This window comes from Zosterops lateralis, assembly GCF_965231275.1.
Source record: "Zosterops lateralis genome assembly, chromosome: 2".
Taxonomy (NCBI): domain Eukaryota; kingdom Metazoa; phylum Chordata; class Aves; order Passeriformes; family Zosteropidae; genus Zosterops; species Zosterops lateralis.
In genome coordinates, this window is record NC_139763.1 from 5,463,620 (window position 1) to 5,485,759 (window position 22,140).

The window sequence follows — 22,140 nt, forward strand, 5'->3', positions numbered from 1 at the left end:
CCTTGGCACTCAAATCAGTTTGAGTTTTGCTCCGGGCTCAATTCGAGATGCAAGTGATCCTACATTGCTTTTGATAGGGCAGACCTGGGCAGGATTGTGTCTTTTGACAAGACTTTAAAGAACAAAAATATGCAAGGAAATACTTTTTTTCTCTCTTAGAAGACTGTAATTTCCATCTTTTTTCCTTATAAAAGTGTAATGCATGGCTGGTAACAGATATTAGCAAAGTGTAAACAGGAGCTGCCAGGAAAAACTTAATGAAATCAGATCTGTTCCTCCTGACACTTAAATATAAACCAGATTGTTTTCAACAGCCTTTTTGGAGGAAAAAATGTGGGATTATGGAATTGAAATATTATCCTAAGGGGAGTTCTTGTTTGGGAATATACATTTCAGGTATTTTTAATATTCTGCAATATCTTCAGGCACACTTTCAATATTTTCTGAGATCATGGGAACAAACAGTGGACAAAATGGAATTTACTGTCACTAACTTCCATACACTGGGGTTTTTGCATTGAATTGAGAATTAAGCAAGATTGCTTAAATGTCAAAATCCTTTGCAAAATGGGAACTTCTTTCCACCCAGCTCTTTTTAAGCTCTTTACTGACAAAATGAAATCTGCTTACTCTGTGTGTATGCCAAGAAAAGATGGCCTCTTTTTGTGCTCATAACTAAGTCAGAGGAACAAGCAAATGACCTTTCTGGCCACTCAGTTTAAAACTGCCTCCTCCAAGTACAATTAACATTGCATATCCTGAAGGCAGGACGATTCAAAAACTTAAGTTTGCGTGAAAGCCATTCTTGAAATACAGATAATGCTTTTTTGTCTCTTGGCTAAATGTGACCTTTCATTTCCCTCCTGCAGATTATCCAAGGGAAAGTGTTCTGCTGTATTTATATCCTGCCTCCCATGTCTCTGACCTCACTGCTCAGTTTGAAGTACAGACTGCATTCCATTCTTCAGACATCTGGGAAAATTGTCAGGTTTTTCCTTCTACCTAAGGGGTCTCCCTTTCCACTAAAGTGCAGTGGGGACATACAGAGGTCACTTTGGTTCCTTTTAGGAAATTGTTCTTGATGTCTTTTCTCAAGACTTTGATGACAGTCAATGTTACTAGTGATGCCAAGAAAGCAGTAGGCATTCATGAGATTAAAAAAAAAATCTTACGTATATATAAGAATAATGCAGCACCAATATTACAGTTTTCTTTATTTTTCTCTGAAGGTGTTTTTGGTTTGGTTTTTTTTCATTAAATAAAACCCCAAGCTTAAACTTCTTTATCCAGGCAGAGCTTGTAATGACATAAAGCTCAAGCATCCCAATCTTTTTGTCTATACCCCCTGAAGTCCTAATCTGGTAATTCAGAATTAATTCAATAGACAATAATGAAATAATTGAGGTAGATGGGACTAATTTGCTGTCTCCTCATTCCTGTCAGCTTTATACTTCCTCTTCTTATTCATGACTTCAAGGCAATTGCTTTAGTGTAAGTTCTGGTCTGCTATTTTACCATGGTTCTGGTATTTGATTTCTGCTACAATATGCCTCAGTGCTCCCTTCTCTTTTAACTACCCTTCAGTGACCAAATATATGAGCAAGGAGAAAGGAAATCTGCCAGCAGCATACCTGCCTAATCAGCTCTGTTTACTCCTCAGCAATTGTTTCTGTAGCCATGTCTTGCACTTCCACACAGTTCTCCAGGAAATTTAAGAGTAGAAATAAGGGCAAAATAATAAGAAAAACTATCCCATTTCCTGCAGGAAGCAGAATTAAATTCTTCAAGATAAGTTCCTCAAAATAGATTCGCATTTTGTAACGGATGATGATCTAATGATGTTTTACAGATTCCATCTATAACAATACAGCTTGGTTGTGTTTTGGCTTTGGTTGTGTTTTTGTGGTTTTTTGTTTTAAATTCTGCTTTCTCAGAACATTCTTGCTAATTTTTCTGTGAGCAGGTGGCTGAAGGTGTGAGAGCTGCTCCAGGGAACCTCCATCCCTGCTACAGGAGCCGCTGATCCCAGGAGCAACAGGCCAGCAGCTCTGCCCAGGGCTCCCTTCAGCAGATCCCCAAAAAGCACCACTGCTGCTACAGCCACTTTTTAAACAGATCCTTCCCTTAGACAGCAGGAGGTGGTTTAACCATCCCACTCTCCAGCCCCTTGGAAAGCCTTGGGAAGAGTCAGAGCAGGCAGAGCCCAATAGAAAACTCACAGGCTTCAAATAAATGCTGTAATTTCTAATTGGCCCCTCCAGTCTGACCAATTTCTATTTTATGTCGGCATCTTTATACAATGTTACTGCCCCTCCCTGTCCATGTTCCACATGTTACAGGGTGTTTTCTTCATAAGTCATCTTTAGTACCCAGGTAATACCCTGGGCAAAAGCCTGTGCTGGCCCAGTGGTATTGTCTGCTGGTGTCTTTTCCTAAAGCTGGTGATTCCCACTGGATTTCTGGCAAGATACACGCAATGAAAGTACCAGTGTGGACATTCTGTGGTCATGTTCGTGTGGCACTGAGCCAGCACTAAAATTTCTCAACAGGCAGGACATAATGTGTTAGCTCAATAATGTGCCCCTCCAAGTGCCCATCTACTCCCAAACATACAGGCACAGCCTTCAAAGCCTCTCTTTTTCTGGCTCCTTTGGGTATTTTTTGGTTTTGTCTGCCAAAGCTCGATGGCAGGTTATATCTGGATTGTACCCAGTGCTGATGTCAATTGTTTATACAATATTCCAGCTGCTCTGTTGGGAAAACAAAACATGTAAAACTAATAAAGGCAGCCAAAACCAGTGATTATATCAGTCCTCAGAATCCTGTCACTTGTCGGGAATAAAGTCTAAGTAAATATCAATTTTTAGATAGTCAAATACTATTTAACAACCCATTATTATGTAAATAAGTTATGAATTTTCTTACTCCCCTAAGACAAAGCAATCACTCCTTGGCCAAACAGATTGGTCTTTTCCATCTGTGCAATTATGAATCATAAAATATATATTTTTATGCAATTTACTGGAAAGAAAATAAATATTTTAATCAGATAAGGGATGCAATAGTTGGCATCCAGACCTGTGCTCAGCCAGCATCACCTATTCAGTGAAGGAAAGATGACACCGACATCCACTGACTTCAAAGTGTTTTGCTTTGTCTGGACTTGAGGAGTTAAGAGCACCACTTGTGAAAGTAAAATTTAACTGTCAACCAGGAAATTAGATTATCTCTCCTGAGAGAAGCACCATCACAAGCACACGAAAGCATCTGCCAACTCATACATCTTTACTTCTGTTTGCTTTTGCAGACAAGAACTCATCCTTTTCTATTTCCTCCGGTACGAACATTGCCAGGGGCTTAAAAAGCCAAACCGCTGCCACACATCCTACCCAGCACAACAACTTCCTGGACCAAACCCTTAATTTGTGTTTCCTTCTGGAAAGCAACTAGCAAAGCGTGTTTGCTGTTTGTTTTTCTGTGAGGCTCCAGATTACACATGTTGTTTTAAGCCTTGTCTGTGTGCGTGTTCTGTTTTTTTAACCATGTAGGTCTCCTTTTATCTCTGCCTGACCTGTGGCCCCTCTGTGATGCTCCAACCAGCAGGTTGTTGTGCAACCAGCAGCACGAGCTCCTGCTGCTGCTTCTCCCTGTATTCCTATTTATTTGATGGCTTCTGGCAATTGTAGCTGCTGGTGACCCACACTGGCATAGCAGAGACAGCAGCTGTGCCAAGTGTGGCAGCCAGCAGGTTTCTGTGATGCCAGGGGGAATAGATTACAGGAAACATTTGTTTGAATGAGAGATGCAGTTAATGTTTTAAGTATGAAAAATATCAGGGTTTTTTGTTTGGCTTGTGCTTTTTGCAAGCTGCTTGTAACAGAATAGTAAGATACTCAAGCAAGGTTAAATTCTTTAAGGAATTTTTAAAGGGCCAAGGCGACAACAGCTTTTTAGAAAATGAGGATTTCGCATGATGATGAATAGTTGTTGTGATAATTTGGGATGGCAAACCATGTATACAGATGCACAGTGATGGGTCTGACCTTTTCTGCTGTAAAAAGACCAATCTTTTTTCTCATGTGTGTGTCTGTGCACCAGCCTGAACAGACAGTGCCTGGTTCCTTCTGATGCTGGTGCAGAAGTGCAGCCACATAATTCATGCAACTCTTCTCCTCAGCAGGTAAGATTAGTGATAATCAAGAGTAGTGCATTACTTCTCAAGTAGAACATTTGTAGCATTTGGAGAAATTATTTTTTTTTTAAATCTCTGATTCACTACTTACAAATCTCAGCAAGAAAGATAGAATCAACATCTGCCACCAACAAGCTTTAAAGCAGCAGATTTTACAGCACCCACCTGCATTTGCAATGGTTCAGATGCAAGTCTGAGTTCTTGATTATGCAAATGTCAAAATAAGGATGAAGGCTTCCTTTACTGACTGGGAGAAAGTAAAGGAAAGAAGCCCTGGGATCATGGAGCAAAGCTGAGCACGTGTCAAAGTGTTTGACATGTGGGGCTGAAGGAACATCACACTGGGAGTCAGAGTTTATTTTACTGATATTCCCAGCACAGGCAGTACAAGGTAAGAGGGGAAAAAGAGAACAACACTGGACACCTCAGTGAGTGCCTTGTCAGGCACACTTAAAAGGCACAGATTTACACAGATAAACTTAAACCTGCATGAGGTAACTTTAGCAGCTATTCAGTCTTGGATGAAGGAAAGAGCACAGGGATTTTTGCTCTGGTGAGGTGGTCATGATGAAGAAATAAGCCTGCAGCACAAAATGTGCATTTATATAAATAAACTACCTTTAATACATGGTTTTTGAAACACTGCAGGATCAGGAAACCAGGAGACAACTAAAATAAATTCTTTGGTCTTTAACAAAGCCCTGGGCTTTCAGATGATCTGCTGTGTGATCTGTGGTAACGTTTGGCACCAGAAATACCTTCATGTACGCCTGACAGTGCTGCAGGAGAGCACCGATGCACACCTGCCCAGGCTGGGGGCTGCCTGCCTGGGGATCCCTCTGGCAATGCTGGGCAGTGCAGAGGGCTCAGGCCACCACTCTGGAGCACCTGGAGTGGAAGAGGCTGCCAGGGTGACAGATGGGGACAGCAGGTACAAGGGAGCATCTCTTCCCTCTCTGGCAGGACAGGGGCAAGCTGGGGTTCTGTCAGAGACCAGGGGCAGCAGTTCACAATCATAGAATGGTCAGGCTGGAAGGGACCACAGCGAGTCACAGGTCCAACCTCCCCAGTGGACGTGGCGCAGGATTGTGGATTGTGTCCAGATGGTTCAGGAATATCTCCAGTAAGGGCGACTCCACACCCGCTCTGGACAATCTGTCCCAGTGGCTCGGTCACTGTTCAGGTGGAACTTCCTGGGCATCCTGCCCATTCCTCTTGTCCTGTTGCTGAGCATCAACGAAACAGAGCCTGGATCCGTCCTGGTGGCACACTTTAGATATTTATACCTATTAATGAGGGCCCTTCTCAGCTGTCCCCTCTCGAGGTTGAACAGCCCCAACTCCCACAGCCTTTCCCCATCACAGAGATGCTCCAGTCCCTTCATCTTAGAGGTTGAACAGCCCCAGTTCCTACAGCCTTTCCTTGTCACAGAGATGCTCCAGCCCCTTTATCTTAGAGGCTGAACAGCCCCAGCTCCCCACAGCCCATCACAGAGGAAAGTCTCTTTATCCTCGTGGCCTCCACCGCTACAAGAGTTCCACATCTTCCTTGTCCTGAGGAGCCCAGACCTGCACACAGCACCAGAGAGGAGCCTCACCTGGTCTAAACAAAGGAGCCAGGACCCCCTCCCTGACCTGCTGGCTCTGCTTTTCCTAAAGCAAAGGTTTTTCCCTCCGCAGGCTCCTCCTCCGCGGCGGGGAGGGGCCCAGGCCGCCGGGTCCCGGCGCGCAGCTCCGGCGGCGGGCGGCGATCCGCACCGCGCCCGGCCCGGCAGGCTGGCAGGCAGGAAGAGGAGAAGGAAGGAGGAGGCAGCAGCAGCACAGGGTAGGCAGCAGCACAGGGCAGGCAGTGCGAGGCACCTGCCGAGCCCGCGGCGGGGGCGGAGCGGGGGCGGCCCCTCAGCCGCGGGGCCGCTCGGGAGCGGCGGCCGGGCCGGGCCGGCTGTGGGTGCCGGGGAGCGGGCGGGCGTTCCGTCACCCTGCCGGCGCTCCGCCACCTTTTGTCTCCTTTTCTCCCCTTTATTTTTCCACGGGCGGGCGGTGCCAGCAGCCGCTCATCCTGCTGGTCGTTTGGGAGGCGCTCCTCAGTGTCGGGGGTGGCACTGCAGGTCGGTGGCCCGGGGGCGCGGGGCTCCGGTGGGATCCGAGACAGAGCCCGGCCCTGGCCCACACCTGCCCCGCCTGTGGGTCCGGGGGGACAGAGCCCGGCCCTGGCCCACACCTGCCCTGCCTGTGGGTCCCGGGAGACAGAACCCGGCCTTGCCCCACACCTGCCCTGCCTGTGGGTCCGGGGGGACAGAGCCCGGCCCTGGCCCACACCTGCCCCGCCTGTGGGTCCGGGGGGACAGAGCCCGGCCCTGGCCCACACCTGCCCTGCCTGTGGGTCCCGAGGGACAGAGCCCGGCCCTGCCCCACACCTGCCCTGCTTGTGGGTCCCGGGGGACACAGCCCGGCCCTGCCCCACACCTGCCCTGCCTGTGGGTCCGGGGGACAGAGCTCGGCCCTGCCCCACACCTGCCCCGCCTGTGGGTCCTGGGGGAAGGCGGTCCCTGCCCCTTCCCCCGGCTCGGCCCCCGCTGCCCTTGACCTTTGGGATGGTCGGAGCCGCCCTGGCCGGTCCTGCCCGTCCCCAGGGCACCAGCTCGCTCACATGGGGCTGTGCTCCTCTGTGGCTTTCCCTTCTCTATATTAAACAGAAGGAACGCGGCTATTTAAGGCCCCGGAGTGATGGATTTGGCAGGTTCTGTCTCAGGTGCAGAGCCGCCGGGTATTAAGCGCAGTGTGCATTTGATCCGCGTGTGTGCGAAGGCGTTTCGAGCCCTTGAGGACGCCCCGGGGAGGGTTTGGTTACCCGGTGTCTGCAGACACTGAATTAATTAATCTCAGCCCCGGGGGAGCTGCGCTGTGACCAGGCGGGACCTTCCCTCTGCCTCTCCGGCACAGCTGATCCGGGGTTTGCCGTGTTTGCAGGGGGAAAAAGCCGCTCACCAGCCACTCTTCTCCTGAAATAGGCAGGAAGGAATGCTTCAGCCACTGCAGCCAAGGAGCAATACCAAGTTTGAAAGGTAAATGTGGTTTCAAAGTAAATGCGGGAATATGGCTTTGTAGGTTGCAGTGCAGCAAGGAGGAAGTGGAGGGTTGGTTTCACTATTGGCAGAAATAGTTGCTGGAAATGAAAGAACATGAAAACAAGTTTGAGTGGTTGCATGGGGCACTGTCCTTGGGGTTCATCAGTAAAACTGAAATATAAAAAATTGTATGGGTAAACTACTGGTTATGTGTTGTAGCCTGTTAGTGTGATTTCTGAAGTATAGCTTGGTTTTTAAAATCTGCTTTAATGTGCAGTAAAATGTGATCTTTACAACCTGTTATCACAAGTTTTATTGCCACAAATTTCTTTGCTTAGATATGATGCCTTGAGAGGCTACCTAGAGCAGAGGCTAGACAGTGCTAAAGGATTAAAGTAGGTATTTATTAAAAAGGCCTTCAAAGGACACACCTTGGGCAGTACAAGAGCCTGGCCAAGGCTACACCCAAGATGGACAGTGGGTGTATTTTCGCACTTTTGAAAGTTTTGGTCCTTTTACAGATTGGGGTTAATTGTCCAATTAAGGCTAAAGGTTATGAAGTCCCATCTTCCCTAATTCCTCTCCTCAGTTCACTGTTTATACTTTTTGGACCTGAAGCTACAACAATGTTCTTGGGCTGGAAAAGGATTGTTTTGTCTGACTAAACTGTGAGGAGAGCTTGCTAACACTTGATATGAAGTTCAGAGTTATACACTGACGCAGTACGGAATCTGGAACATATGAAAGCTGAAACTTAAGGCATCATTTGGAGGATATTTTTTATGTTTATTGAAACATGCATGAATGTCAGAGGAACTTAGAGATTATGTGGAGACAGAAACAAGTTGTTGACAAGCAAATGAGAACTCAGGTGTTTTCTGCCTGCAGTACATAAAATGAAATCAACCCCTGTCAAGTAGAGTTAGGCTGCAGTTCTGTCTGTGCTGCTGACAGTCCAGTCATCTTTTCTGGGAAATGTCTGGGATCCTTGTGATGGGATTTATCCTGAGGATACACTGCTGGGAGGTGGTGTGAGTATGATCTGTGCAGCAGGTGCACAATGTGCAGCCTGGCTTGACCACCGAGCCCTGAAACCTTTTGTAAGGTGTGTGAAGTCCTTTCCTGCTTGCACTGGAGCTATTAAATAGTAACCTGCTAAACAATTGCTTTGCTATAATGATAATTGACCTGTCCTGTTGTATTTTAAGAGAACTGTTTTAGGAGGTGTTTGACCTCAGGTGTTTGTTCTTTGCTGGCTTTTCAAGTATTTTTCCCCCCTAGGTATTTCTGTCACCTCACTTGGTGTGGTTGGTGAAATAATGTTGGTGTTTGGAGAGAGGAGAAATGGGGTTTGGGATAAACCTGAAATGAATCTGTAACTGCTAGAGGAAAAATTCACTCCTGCTGTGAGCTACTTGTGCCAACCTTTTTTTTTTCTTACCTTTTTTTCTCCCACTTGGAACTATCTGCAGCTCATTTCAACCAAACACAGATTATTGATGAGAAATAGTTGTTTTGAAATTGGAATTTTGATACCTGACCTAACCAGCCAGCTGTGGCTGTAAGGGGCAATCCCAGCTTTTAGTCCTTGTGTTTGTGCTCCTTCTGCCTTGGATTAATCCCGTGTGGCAATTCTGTGGCCACGGGATGAGTTAATATTCTCTGTTGGATCAGCTGTATTTCAGGACAGGATTTCTGATGGATCAGGCTGAACCATGGCTGTAGGACTACAGGGTCTGACCAAGGGAGGGCAAGGATCTTTATCTGGAGTTGGGAAAGGGGAAGAAGGGGGGTAGGGTTGCACTTTCTTTAACCTTTGCCACCTCAGAGAGGTGGTAGGAGACTCGTGTTGGGTGAGAATGATTGTGGGCTTGCATTAATTGCACAATCTGATTCAGGGCCAGGGAGGGGGTGGAACATGCCAAACGAGATTAGCAAGTCAATTCACTTTTAGGGTAGGGAGGTGGCAAGCTGAACCAGGACACTGTAGAAAAAATAGAGGTATGACAGAAATGTGTTAGGGTAAAGGATCAGAGCCTTGATTTTTTGGTGAGAATCTCAGTTATGTATAGAGGGGGGAATGTTCCTCTATTCCTGGGGAGAAAGCCTGTGCAGGTGGTGAAGCTTTCAAGTTGCCAGCTTGGGCACAGCATATCCTGTTTGTGGTCACTTAACTGGCTCAGGAGGAGCAGCTTTGATTTCTGTAGGAAGATGGGGCAGTGAAGGTGACAGTCTCACACCTTTGCCTGCCCTGTGGCAGCCCCTAAAATTCTTAGGTGAACACTAACCCTGCATTTGGCAGTTGTGCTTTCTTGCTTTGGCTCACCTCCTGTTGTTTACCAGGAGAGCTCATCCTGAATCCTACCAGCTTCCCATCAGGAGCATGGCAGTGGCTTGTGCTGACATTTAACAGGGCTGCCAGGAGGGTTGTGTGGTCATTGCAGACTCTGGAGTGTTCCCTGGCATCCTGCTGGGGTGTCTGGGTTTGCACACACGAGTTGTGGTCACACCTTGTGCCTACAGCTCCTTTTGCCTGACTTGGCAGCTGCCTGAGCTGCTGCCAGGTAAGAGTGAAGCCAGTTCCTGTTCCAGTACCTGGAATAAATTGTGGAGGCTTTTATTGTCAAGAGGCTTCAGCCCACGTTGGAACAAACATAAGGGATTTTGTGAAAAGTTTAAAGCAAACCACCACAGGCTCACTCTTCCCTGTGTACTGAGGACACATGTGATCCTGCCTTCTCCCTTGTGCTGGTGTAGGGAGCTCCAGTGGTGAAAAAAACTTGATTTTTTCTTTCCCAAGGCTTTCTGACCATGTGGAGCTTTGTGCAGTGCTGATACTGGGTCAGGGAAATGAGGTGGAAGAGGGAGTGCTGGTCAAGCCTTGCTGGCAGCATTGTTTAGCAGCACCCACTCTTAAGCTGGAGGAGTCTCTCATTCCAGGCTGGAAACACTAAAGCCATTTTTGAACAAATTGCAAGCTCATGAATGTTTCTGATGTGCTCAAACAGATCTTTGTGAGCTGGGGAGTTGTCTATTTGTAGTCATTGTGGGACAAAAGCAGAGTGTTTTGATATAAGCTGGCTTTGGGTCAAGTTCTGAGAGCATCTTCCCTTTATGTCTCCACTGCTTTGTACCATGCCGAGCTCTCAAAATAAATTATGAATTATAAATATCAGAGAAGGCTGCAATTTATGTAGGCTTAAAATTCTCCCCTGCATTTTTCATGTGAAGATTAGGGACGTTAATTACTTGCCTCTGAAATGGATAATTGCTGATTCAAATGTTATGATTAAAAAACACCCTAAACAGCTCGGCCAGACTATTTACTTACCAGATTCTCTTATTTGAAGACCAGCAGTAAACAAAGGCAGAGTGAAGAATTTGCCACGTCGTGACTGAAGGAAGAAGAAAAAACCACAAACCTGCAAGGAGATCAGCCCAGCAGCAGATACTCCACATTTGTGGAATCCAGAAGCTTTGGGGGATCTTTGTTGCATGTCCAGAAGAACAGATAACACTGTCACACGTACATAATTGTGTCACCTGAGATCTGGGACCAGCTGTGGTGTAGATGGCTCAGCTTCCTCCTGGGATTCGTTTCATCACTTCATTCTCACGGGATCAGTGGTAAGTCTGCAAGTGTTGGTGGTGGTGATCCTTGCTGTGGCCAGTGTGAGCTTGTATCTGTTGCCTTGCTCAGAATTTTTCTTTTTTTCATTGCTTAATGTATACAGGAAGAACATATAGCCAGTTGTATAATAAATAAATAGTGCTGACATTTAAAAAGGGAGATGCTTTGCTGTGCAACCCAGACAAACCTTTACTAAACAAATGTGCTAGAGAATAAAGCCTTTTGTCCTTTTCTGTGCAAGGTATGTATTTGAAAGAATAAATTGCATTTTCAAGATTCTAGGTGGGAGGAGTGCTCAAGATCAGCTTTCTTTTCTTAGCCAGAAGTGTATTTTCTCCCCAATAATTTGATGGGTGATACAGACTTGTACAATTATGGTTTTGGTTTCTTGCTACTGCAATATTTTAAAAAAATAAAACTAAACCAGCAAAGCCTTCCAGCAAAAACCAAACAAAAATCAAATCCTCCTTGCTTTAGGAAAAACTAATCCTGGAAGTTTTATGGCAACAGTTCATGTGCTTCCTGAGATAGAATACTGAGTCAATTGTTTGTGAATAACAAAAAAATAACAAATGAAAGACCAAGCACTTTCCATCTCAGCCATTTTATTACACTTTCGCAACTTGAGCAGCAGGAACAAAGTAATTTCAGTTTTATCTCTTTGTGAGGATGTTTTCAGTCATGAGGGTGAATAACTCTGCTCATGGGATGACTCTTTCCTGTGGATGTGACAGAATTATAAAACAAGACCCTGGTCACGTAAAAGTTCATAAGGCAAAAAAACCACTGAAAAAGGTTAATTAAAAATCAGGGAGTGTAGTAGGCAGTGTGATCTCAGATATTTGTATGTATGTATGTACTTATATTTACAGATGTTAATTTTAAGATCAAGGCTAGAAGGAGCCAGTAGGCACACTTTGGGTACTTTGAAAAGCACAAATCCACAAAATGCTCTCCTTAAACAATTGAAACTACAGATAGGGAATAGAATAGATCAGATTGTTATCTTTATTTAATGCTTGCAGGGACAGTGAAATAAAGATGCCCTTTTAATTCAGCTGTAGAGAAAGACCTGAAAGACCAGTGAAGCACAAAGGAGAATTCCTTCTCAATCCCAAAGCTGCTCAATTTCTCTTCTTGTGCTCCAGTGTCAGTCCCATTGTCCATCTCTGGAAATGACTGATTTCTATTGTTAGAGGAAGGCAAAAGTAAAGTAAAATCCTAAAAGCAGTAAGAAAAGAAGGAATTATCCAAACTGACAATTAAAAGAGCCATCACTTATGTCCTGGCAATACCACAAAACCCAATGAGATAGGGAGGAGTGGGATCTGACTATCAGTGTGTTCAGCTGATGTTTAATAATTTTGAGCTGATATTTAATAGCCACCAAAGGAGGGTTGCACACCAATTCTGTGGGCTCAGGGCACTTTCACATTGTCCTGCCTGTCCCATGTGCCACCAGGCTCCGTCCCAAGGCCACATCAGAGCAGATGGGAAGCAGCATGACAGGGAAGGTGGTTCTTCAGGCTGCTGGAGAATCCAAAAATTTGTCTTCCACTATTCCAGTATTATCAATGACTTGTATAATGGTTTTGTGCAACTTGACGCTGAAAGAAAATCTAAATAAAATAATTTTCTGTTTTTTTTTTTTTCTCTTGTAGGTACAGAGCTTTCATTTTCTCTCTCACTTTCCTGCTGTATGCCAGCTTCCATCTATCAAGGAAACCTATCAGTATAGTGAAGGTAAGAGAGGTGGTGTCCTTGTTCAAACATCCTCCTGCTCCTGTAAGACACGGAAGTTGTTGTCTTTTTCACTATATCCTGTTGTGGAAGTCAGGGTTAAATTTTAACTTGAAATGCCTTCAAGATGAAAGATTGATAAAGCTGGCACACAGTGATGTTTGCTTGATAAACTTGAGTGAGGCCACACCTAGAAGATTGTATCTAAGTCTGGGGTTTGGGTGGAAACAGCTGTGCCTACACTTAATTCATGTGAATTAATCTAATTTGAGATATTTGAGAGGTTTACATTCTGATGGTTGAGAAAAGTTGCTCATAACTGATGAGTTGAGCATTCCACTGGCATTTCCAGGAGTGTTCCCAGTACTGTTGAGCATCATAGTCATCACTATCTGTACCCCTGTTCCAGTGAAGCTGATGACACAAATGCTCTAATTCTGGGTTTGTTGCTTTAATTTTCAGTGTTTGTAATTTGCCAAACACAAACCAAATCCCCCAGTACTGCATTGTATAAAACTGATGAGTAACAGTGGGCAAAGTACTTGATGTTACTGCAGAATTTCAAAGATTTTCACTGTCAGGAACACCAGTTCACTGTAGAATGTTTTTTCTAACCATGTCATTACTCTCTCATGAAATGATGTCTTCACCCAGCAAAATGCCAAGCACTTAATAAGGGCCAACAATTTTACTGATTTGGGTAGGTTTGACACAGGTACATATAAATCTAGAATTGTTACATCTCTTGTTGTAGGAGAGTTCTCAGTCCCCAGTCTGCAAGTGAATTTTCCATTTTCAAATGTCCTTTTTCCATTTTCATTTCTGTTTCAGGGAGAGCTGCATAAGCATTGTGCAAGTCAAGTTGAGCTTGACTCCTACAAAGAATATGCTGCCCAGATCCAGCCTGTCAAAAAGTCATTTAATGCCTCTCAGTGTGGATGGGAACCATTTGGTAAAGCTTGGGGAATTTTTTTTGGTTTTGTATTTTCTTTCCTAATAATGAGCTGATATTCATAATTAGATTATTTGCTTCTAGATATTTCTTCACATGTGCATGGAAGGGGTGTTTTGTTTTCTATATGCTCACTGATTACTCCACAGAAAGTGAAGTTGTGACTTACCTTATGATTTTTTGCTACCTAAAGTCACTTAAACAAGTGATATTATTTTACTTGTTATAGCTAAGAGATGGTTTCAGTAGGTCAGTTTTCAGTCAAAAAATGGGTTTTGTCTTTAGCATGTCTATTTAGGAAAAAAGGATGAAGAATAAAATCAATCATCATTTTCTGCTTGTTTAATTCAAGCAATCTTTTAAGTGAAATTACTTGGTGCTTATCTAAATTGGAACTTTTCAGAGTCCTTATCTGCCTGAAGGAATATTTTTCTCTCCATTTTAATGAAGAAAAAGGGGAGACTTTATTGCAGGAGAGACTTGACAACTTACTGGCCTTCCACTTGAATAGAAAAAAAATATTTGCCTACTGAACAATTAAGTTTTAATTTAATCGTATTTGACTTAAATGGGACTTTGAATCATTCCTTGACACTTTTATTGCTCCCAGAAACATCAGTGAAACAGATTAGTCCATTCTGTCAATGTGCCAGTCCACCCCATTCTGTGCAGCCATACATTCTAATTAGTCTTTAATTAGCAATTAAAAAAAAAAAAAAAAGTCCTGCTCTCTTCAAAGATAATTAAAGATCTGAGCTCTGGGGTTTCTGTGGACAAAATCCAGTGTATTAAATTCTGCTGCAGGGTCTGCTGAAAAAATTCAGTCCCCCTGGTGGGATGCACTTAAACCTGGGGAGTGTTTCTTGTCCCTTGAACAAGGAGGGGATTGAATTTGTTTGTCTGAAATATTGACTGACTTTTTTTAATGGAGGCTTTTCAGCCCAAATCTCCTCCTTTTTCCATGGACATTATTGCCAAGCTGCCCCTTTGGAAAGGCATTCTAGGCTTGTTCTTTCAGGTGTTTTTCTGGCAAAGCTGGGGGTGACACTGAAGGAAGGAATTTGCTTTCATGTCTGTGACTTTATGCTCAAAGCCAATAGCAATTGTGGCAATTTATTGCAAATAAATAAATAATTTGTCTGGGTATGAGCTCAGGTCCCTTGAGAGTCGGTGATTCCATCAAGGTGGAGCCCCTTTGCTCCCTCCATCCTGTCTGCAGTTCCCATTTTGGTGTGATTATGGTTGTTTGCTCTTCAGGGCAGAACTGCAGGGTGTTTTTCAGCAGAACTCTGTGCTTTGTGAAATGAAAGGCAAAAGGATTTACCCATTAAAAAAAGATTAAGCTGTTTGTTTAAAAGCCTCTCTGATGATGGAATTATTTTTTTTTTAGCCATTTTGACTGTTAGGACCTCCTGCTTATGCAACTCATCTTACCACTTTTGATCAAGTTTGCTAAATTGGATTTTGGATTTTCTTTTGCCTAAGGCGTTATAAGAAAAGGGCACCTTGCTAACAAATGATGTTTCTTCTTTTCCAAAATGCTGTTTAAAATCAGGTAGAGTTTAGAATGAGCCTGCCAATATTTTCCTAGTATGTTAGAGGCAGAAGGGTATTTTTTTGTTAAATAAAAGATTGGCAAAATGTTTGCTGAAGTTTATATGTTCCTATGGAAAATTGAATGACAATATACATTCACTGACATTTTTCTTGTTATATGTAAAAATGGGAAGTAATTAGTACATTTAAAGTGATAATTTGTTTTGAAAATTATTCTCAGATAAGAGCAACTACAAACAGCTACTGGGAGCACTGGATTACTCATTTTTGTGTGCATATGCAGTTGGAATGTATTTAAGGTAAAACCTCACTCTCTTTACTGTTTATTTATGAGGCTGTGTGACTGCTGTGATATTGTGCTTTCTTACTGCAGAGTTTCTGATGGAGAGAGAGAAATTGATTGCTGAGGGAAAAAAAAAAAAAAAACCCAGCATGATTCTAAGCCCCAGTGGTATCAATCTCTGATACACAGAAAGCTTTTTACCTTCACCAATCTTGACTGCCTTGTGCAGGAATATTTTCCAGATTGAAGTCTAGCCTGTCTTTTTTTTTTTTCATCTAGAATGTAAATCAATCAATCAGTCTCCAGTTTCCAAATTGCACTGATTGGGTTAAAATGATTGTCCTGGCTTTCTTTAGTCAGAGAATGGGAGCAGACACCTCCTAAAAATAATAGCAAACCCATTTTAAAGTGTGCAGTCTTAGCTGCTGTTTGGAGATGCTTCTTTTTATTGACTAAAGAGAAAACCTTCATCACTTGAATCATTAGCAAGGGAGACAAGTCTCACTTCAAATGGATGGAGACACGTAATTTGGAAAATGAATCTGTAAGTAAATGACTTTGAATGTGCTCCAGATGAGTATCTCCCTGAAAGATGGCTGTGCAGATGTCAGAACTTAGCAATTAATGAACTGGAAGTTGTGTTGGGGTTTTTTTTCCCCCTGTCAAGTGCTAAAAGTTGCTCTTCTGCCTCTGCAAAGGCAGCCAGCAGTTGCCAGTAGAGTTTCTCCTCAACCAGAATTAAACAACCCAAAATATTCTTCATTTGTGCAGGCTTTTGGGGTGTGATCTCATCTTTAATTATGTCTTTTCTCTTTATTTCCTCCCGTATTCCAAGTGGACTCATCGGAGAGCGGTTGCCCATCCGGTACTATCTGACAGGGGGGATGCTGGCCAGTGGACTCTTCACTGCAATGTTTGGATTGGGTTATTTCTATAATGTGCATAATCTGTGGTTTTACATAATTGCCCAGGTAGGCACAGTGTTAATTTAGATACAGAGTTCCTCCCATGGTGCTGTTTAGGGTAATACTGGGGGTTTTTCACTTGCACACAGTGTTGAGTGGTTGGGTGGGAGGATGTAAATGCTGGAATATCTTGTTGATGACAGGGAAAAGTGATAGAGTGGATACCCTCAGGCTTTATTTTTGGAAAATGGTGGGGAGTTTTTTTAGTAAAAGAACTCTTTGAAAGCAAATTAGTGTGTTTGACTCTGTGTCAAATCAGCAATCAGATCTTTGCAAGCTTAAGTGTTGGGTGAGTTTTAAAACAAATGTGTTTACTTCTGTCAGTCTGCCAAGACTTGAGTGACACATCCTGGCTTTCTCTGCAGGAAAATTCCATTTACACTGCTAATGATGAGCAATCTCCCACACTGGTGTGGCTGGGAACAGGCAGCTTATGTAACAAGATTCACAGTGGGGGATTTTTCAGAGCTCTGATCAGGTGTCACAAGAATTTTTGCCATTGGTCTGATATAGAATTTAGGTCAGGATCAGGGTAGAAGTTGGCACTGGGGCCATTTTGGAAGGTCTGCACCTTGCACTGTTGCTTTTTGTGTTGTTGTAGTACCACTCTCACCTCTGGCACCTCTGCATGGCAGTGAGCAAGGTGGCGTGCAGAGATACTAACCTGGGCACAGCACTTCTGTCACCTTGTCACCAATCTGTCCCTGCCCCAGCCTTCTGGGATCAGGTGTTTCCCAGGACAGGAAATGCCTCCTTCAGGGTTGAGCTGTCCTGTGGGATGTGGTCAGTGAGCCCTGTAACTCCAAGGGTGGTCTCACATCACCAGCCCCATTGGTTTTTGTTGGGTAGGGTGAGGTTGGTTTTTGTTGTATGTTCAAATGTTTTACATGTGAGGTTTTTGTATTGTGATATTTGTGTTATGGTGCAATTGGAGAGAGGGAGCTTCTTAAGAGTTGAGATGAGTTAATGTTCTCTGCAGCGTGGAGGCTGAAATAGTTCTTACTTTACCCTGAATATATTAAATTCCTCCTCTCAGTTTATTTACAGATGTCTGTTAAGCATTTTAAAGTTATCCAGTCTCCCCTAAAGTTGTCTTTTTTTTTTTTTTTTTTTCTGCTTTATTTGATTGCAAACATGCTTTGCCATATGCTCAAGTTGAGATAAGTGTTATGCTGCTGCTTGAGTGTGAGGAATTCACTTCCCTGTTCAGCTCAGAGCAGTGTGATTTTTGGTAAACATGTGACTGAATTACAGTATTCTGTGATTTAAATCATCAGCTAATTATAGAGATGTAGGTAGAGGGAAGTTCTCTACAAAACTTTGTGACTTGTTTATTCCTGGGGGAAAAAAACTGCTTTCAAATCCCTCCAAAACTAAATTTCTAAATTCAAAGCATTTGTGTAGACTTCCTTTTCCCAGTGCAGGAATTGTGTAGGAGCCTGGTTTATGACAGGAAATGTTTATTTTTTTGTTTTTTATATACTTTCAGATAGCTAATGGGTTGGTGCAAACCACTGGCTGGCCAAGTGTCGTTACATGTATTGGCAACTGGTTTGGAAAAGGAAGGTAAATGACACATAACCCAAAGATTTGGAAATACAGATCAATACATTCTGGGCTGTGATATTATAATCTATTTAAAAATCTTGCTTAAGCTTCTGTGGTTTTTTTTGTTTTGTTTTTTTTTTTTTTTTGAGGCAAAACAAAGCAACCAGAATTTTGAGAGGAGCTTCTTTTGTTATGCTGTTTAATTTATAGATGGGTTTGAAATTGTCTCCCTCATGTCAAAACAGTGTTCTGTGGTAGCTCTTTGTCAGATTAATTATTTCAGAATTGTATTGGAATAATTCTTGCAAATGTAAACAGTCTAAAACTACTCTTAGTAAAGGCTGTTATTATGACATTTGAATGTGAAATTTCCTGTATTTTCATTTGTGTTTCAAAACAGCTGTCAGGGCATAACTGTCAAAAATACCTTTGTATAATGTCTTTTTTTCTAACACTTGCATAAACTTGAAAATTTAGAAGACAAAATACATATGGCAACTGATTTAACCTTTCTTTTATCACCTTCTTTAAATCATCTGCTTGGTTATTTTTTTATCTTAATCTTATACAGAGATCACTCATGATGTTTATTTTATCACACCATACAGTAATTTTCCATACATTTTGCAAGAACTGCATGCTAAACCCACTGGCTCTGATAATGGTTGATGCATGTAGCATTTAATAATGCTACTGTGGCACCATCCTTTGTATTAGAGCATTATTGTTAATCAGTTCCAGGGAAGGATGTACTGAAATTCAGTATTTGATTTCCATATAAACCACAGGATAGTTAAAAAGATGTAGCCTCAAATTAATTTTCCATTAGGAAGTGCAGAGAATGGTCACTGTCATATATTATTGGGCAAGACTGGGGAGTCTGTGTAAAAGAAATACATTTTTTCAGGCTTTGCTTTGTGCAAAAGCCACATCCTTTACTTTTAGGGTGCCACACAGTGGGCTGGTGAATGGGGCTCTGGTTTAAATGTCAGTGACCTGGTCCTTGTTTTCATTCTGCTGTAATTCCATGGACCATGAGCAGACTTAGATCTTATCTTCAGGCTGTAGAAAAGAATCAGATTTGTTCAAGTTAGGCTGCTCCAGGTAAAATCCTGCTGAGGGCAAGGCAGTTTTCCCATGACTTAAAAGGGAAAAAAAATTCCCTGCTATCATGACTTCAGTGGGATTTTTGTGTTTTACCTTAGCTCAGTCTGGGATTTCCAGGCAGGCAGGAACCTGATGTGTGTTTTAGCCAAGCTTGTGAAGGTGTCATGTTCTACCAGAGCCCAGCAGGTCCAAAATGGCATCAAAAAATACTGAATTTGTTCCACATATCCTGTAGAGTTTTCTTCTCCATGACAAGTCTGACACATCCTGCAAGCATCAGATTATCAGTGCAATGTGTTTGCAGGAGGGTCTTTATTCCCAGAAGCATCAGACTTTTGTTTTAATCTGACTTTTGTTTTGTTTTTATGCATCAGCATATTTGTTTTAATCAAAAAAAAAAATCCAGAAATATGCAAGCCCTAGTGGTGTTCTTAAATGCCAGTAAGTGCAGGATAAATTCTGTCATGCACAGAGTATTTACAGCAGTTTCATCAATATTTAGGTGCCTTGAAATTGCCAGATGGAGACTGTAACATAAATGATCAGTTAAAGAAAATAAGATATATTAAATATGATATAAAGAAATAAGGTATATATAAGGTATATAAATATATATGTAAGATATATATATATAAATAAGATATAAAGAAATAAGATATATTTCACTGACACCACAGATGCACAGCCATTTTGATACAGAAGTGTATCATATGATCAGTGCTCATAATGAATGTTTGTGTGTTTATTGTTTGTTTTTTATTAATGCAGGAGAGGTTTGATCATGGGAGTCTGGAATTCACACACTTCTGTGGGGAACATCTTGGGATCCTTGATTGCTGCTTACTGGGTGTCCACGTGCTGGGGCCTCTCCTTTGTGGTGCCTGGAGTCATCGTGGCTCTCATGGGGGTTGTGTGTTTCCTGTTCCTTATTGAACGTGAGTGTTTCAGTGGGATACAGCCATGGAGGGCTCCTGTTCCTCAAGCTGTGTCAGTACTTAGGGAGCTTCCTCCCAGAACACTTGGTGGAAACAGCCTTCAAAGAGCTTATCCAGTCAGAATCACAGAATCACAAAGGTTGGAAAAGCCCTCCAAGGTCATCAATCCAACTTTGGCTAACACCCACCTTGTCCGCAGCCCAGAGCACTGAGTGCCACCTCCAGCCCTTCCTTGGACACCTCCATGGGGGCTCTACCACATCCCTGGGCAGCCCTTTCCAGTATTTAACAACCCTTTCAGTGCAGAAATTCCTGCTGCTGTCCAAACTGAGCCTCCCCTGGCCCAGCCTGAGGCCATTCCCTCTCCTGTCCCTGTTCCCTGGGAGCAGAGCCCGACCCCTCAGCTGTCCCCTCCTGTCAGGGAATTATAGAGAGAAATAAAACACCCCCTGAGCCTCCTTTTCTCCAGGCTGAGCCTCCTCAGCTGTTCCTCATCTGGTTTGTGCCCCAGACCCCTCCCCAGCTCCCCTGAGAGGGTGACATTCAGCCCACTGTCCTGTCCATAGCTCCCTGTGCTGATAAATGGTGTAAGTGTACCTCAGCAGAAGGTTCCACCTGGCTGCAGGGCATGTTCTGTGCTGCCATCCATCCTCTGTGCTGTGAATTACAGGAGGCAGCTGATGGAGCAGGTTTTGAGACTTTAAATTAGAAATTAAAGAGGAATGCCCCATCCTGTCCCTCTGCACACTCAGAGATGTGAATGTTTTTTTTACTTTTTACTGGAACTGTCCTGTCTCAGGAAGTAAATTTTGGCAGACAGAACTAGAATTCTGTAACTGGCTGAACTGCCAGAGTAGCACTTTTTATCTGTACTGTCAGTTTATTTTCATTAAGTTACACTATTTAAAATGTTTTAAGAGACCTTTCTAAGGCTTGTTTTCACTCTTAGCTATGTGTGGTATTTTATTTCAGATCCTAAAGATGTCAGTTGCTCCTGCACACCGTCCAGTGTAAGTAAACGCATTTTCTTTTTTGATTTTTGCCTCCTAATATACTCATTTATTAAGATGGTTCTGTGAGTCAGATTGTCTGTGTGGCTCTTTGTGCCAGGCTGTTGTACCTGATCCTGTGCTTGAGGCAATGATTGGTCTTCTGTGCTTCACTGATAAACTAGGAGCTTATTTTCTCTCAAAGCAAATAAATCAAGAGGTGAATTAATTTAACTAAAGTTTTGGAACAGTTGCTCTTACAGTAAACCAAGTGAAAACTGTTCATCTCTTTCTGTTGTTTTTTATTTTGCTTTTTCTTGAGTTTTCCTACTTTTCTTCAGTCTTCCTGAGCATCTTTGTAGGGTGTTTTGTGTGCTCAGAATTAAGTATTTTAGAAAGTTGTGTCAGTGGTGGAAAGATTTCCCTAGGCAATCCCAAGTTACTGTGTGAGATGATTCCTTTTCTGCCTCTTGAAGCTGTGAACCCAAGAAAAGGGAGGCAATCCAAATGGAATTGGAGAAAAGTAAGAAGCAAGGAAAGGCAACAAAGGGAGCATTAGGAAGACCAGCTATGTTCAACTTCTCATAACAGAATGTCATTCCTGGCCCGGTTTTGTTCAGGATTGTGCTCACAGGTTGATCTTGTTTCGTGTTCCCTGAGATTCTGGTCTGTGTTTGTCTCTACTGCAGCCAAAATCTGGAGCAGTTCTTGCTCCAGGCTCCCAGGAACCCTTGTGCAATCAGGCCTGCCACATTTCCACGTGTTTTTTTGGAATAGTAGCGGGGATTGGCAGAGCAGGCCATGAGGTTTCCCATGTCTGAGGGCAAATCAGGGCTGTTGGTGAAAGTCCCAAGGGAATCCCACATGGAAATTGTCTGTACATGTGGATTCATGTGAACTGTGCATTTTCTTTGCCAGTCTCACAGGTAGATTGTATAGGGTTGATTGCTCTTTTTTTACCACCTATATTTTCAGATCCATGGAGTTTTACATTTTAAATGCTCTTGAATAGGGATTGAAGGCAACTTTTCTAGTCTTTGTTATCTCTTTAATTTTTTTTATCTTCATATGAAGCACTTCTGATAAAGCTTCTGAATGCTTTGGTGGTCTGTGGAGCTCCCATTCTTAGTTTATTGCTGGGAGACAAGGTGGGGGCTCACACTATGCTCTGTAT

The 22,140-nt window shown here is 43.0% G+C and overlaps 1 protein-coding gene across 3 annotated transcripts in view; it reads left to right on the top strand.

The window, feature by feature from the left end:
* Positions 1-6,924: 6,924 nt before the first annotated feature.
* SLC37A1 (solute carrier family 37 member 1) overlaps positions 6,925-22,140 on the top strand; it is a 35,188-nt gene continuing 19,972 nt past the window's right edge. The window contains exons 1-10 of one of the 3 annotated variants that reach the window (XM_083854666.1): positions 6,925-6,943; positions 7,162-7,256; positions 10,610-10,886; positions 12,552-12,633; positions 13,462-13,582; positions 15,360-15,438; positions 16,258-16,393; positions 17,877-17,953; positions 19,811-19,977; positions 20,950-20,987. In XM_083854666.1, coding sequence (XP_083710792.1) covers positions 10,831-10,886; positions 12,552-12,633; positions 13,462-13,582; positions 15,360-15,438; positions 16,258-16,393; positions 17,877-17,953; positions 19,811-19,977; positions 20,950-20,987 — 756 coding nt within the window. In that variant the 5' untranslated portion in view covers positions 6,925-6,943; positions 7,162-7,256; positions 10,610-10,830. Of the gene's footprint in view, positions 6,944-7,041; positions 7,257-10,609; positions 10,887-12,551; positions 12,634-13,461; positions 13,583-15,359; positions 15,439-16,257; positions 16,394-17,876; positions 17,954-19,810; positions 19,978-20,949; positions 20,988-22,140 lie in introns of those variants that run through there. The other 2 variants (XM_083854665.1, XM_083854667.1) reach the window with 2 other exon arrangements.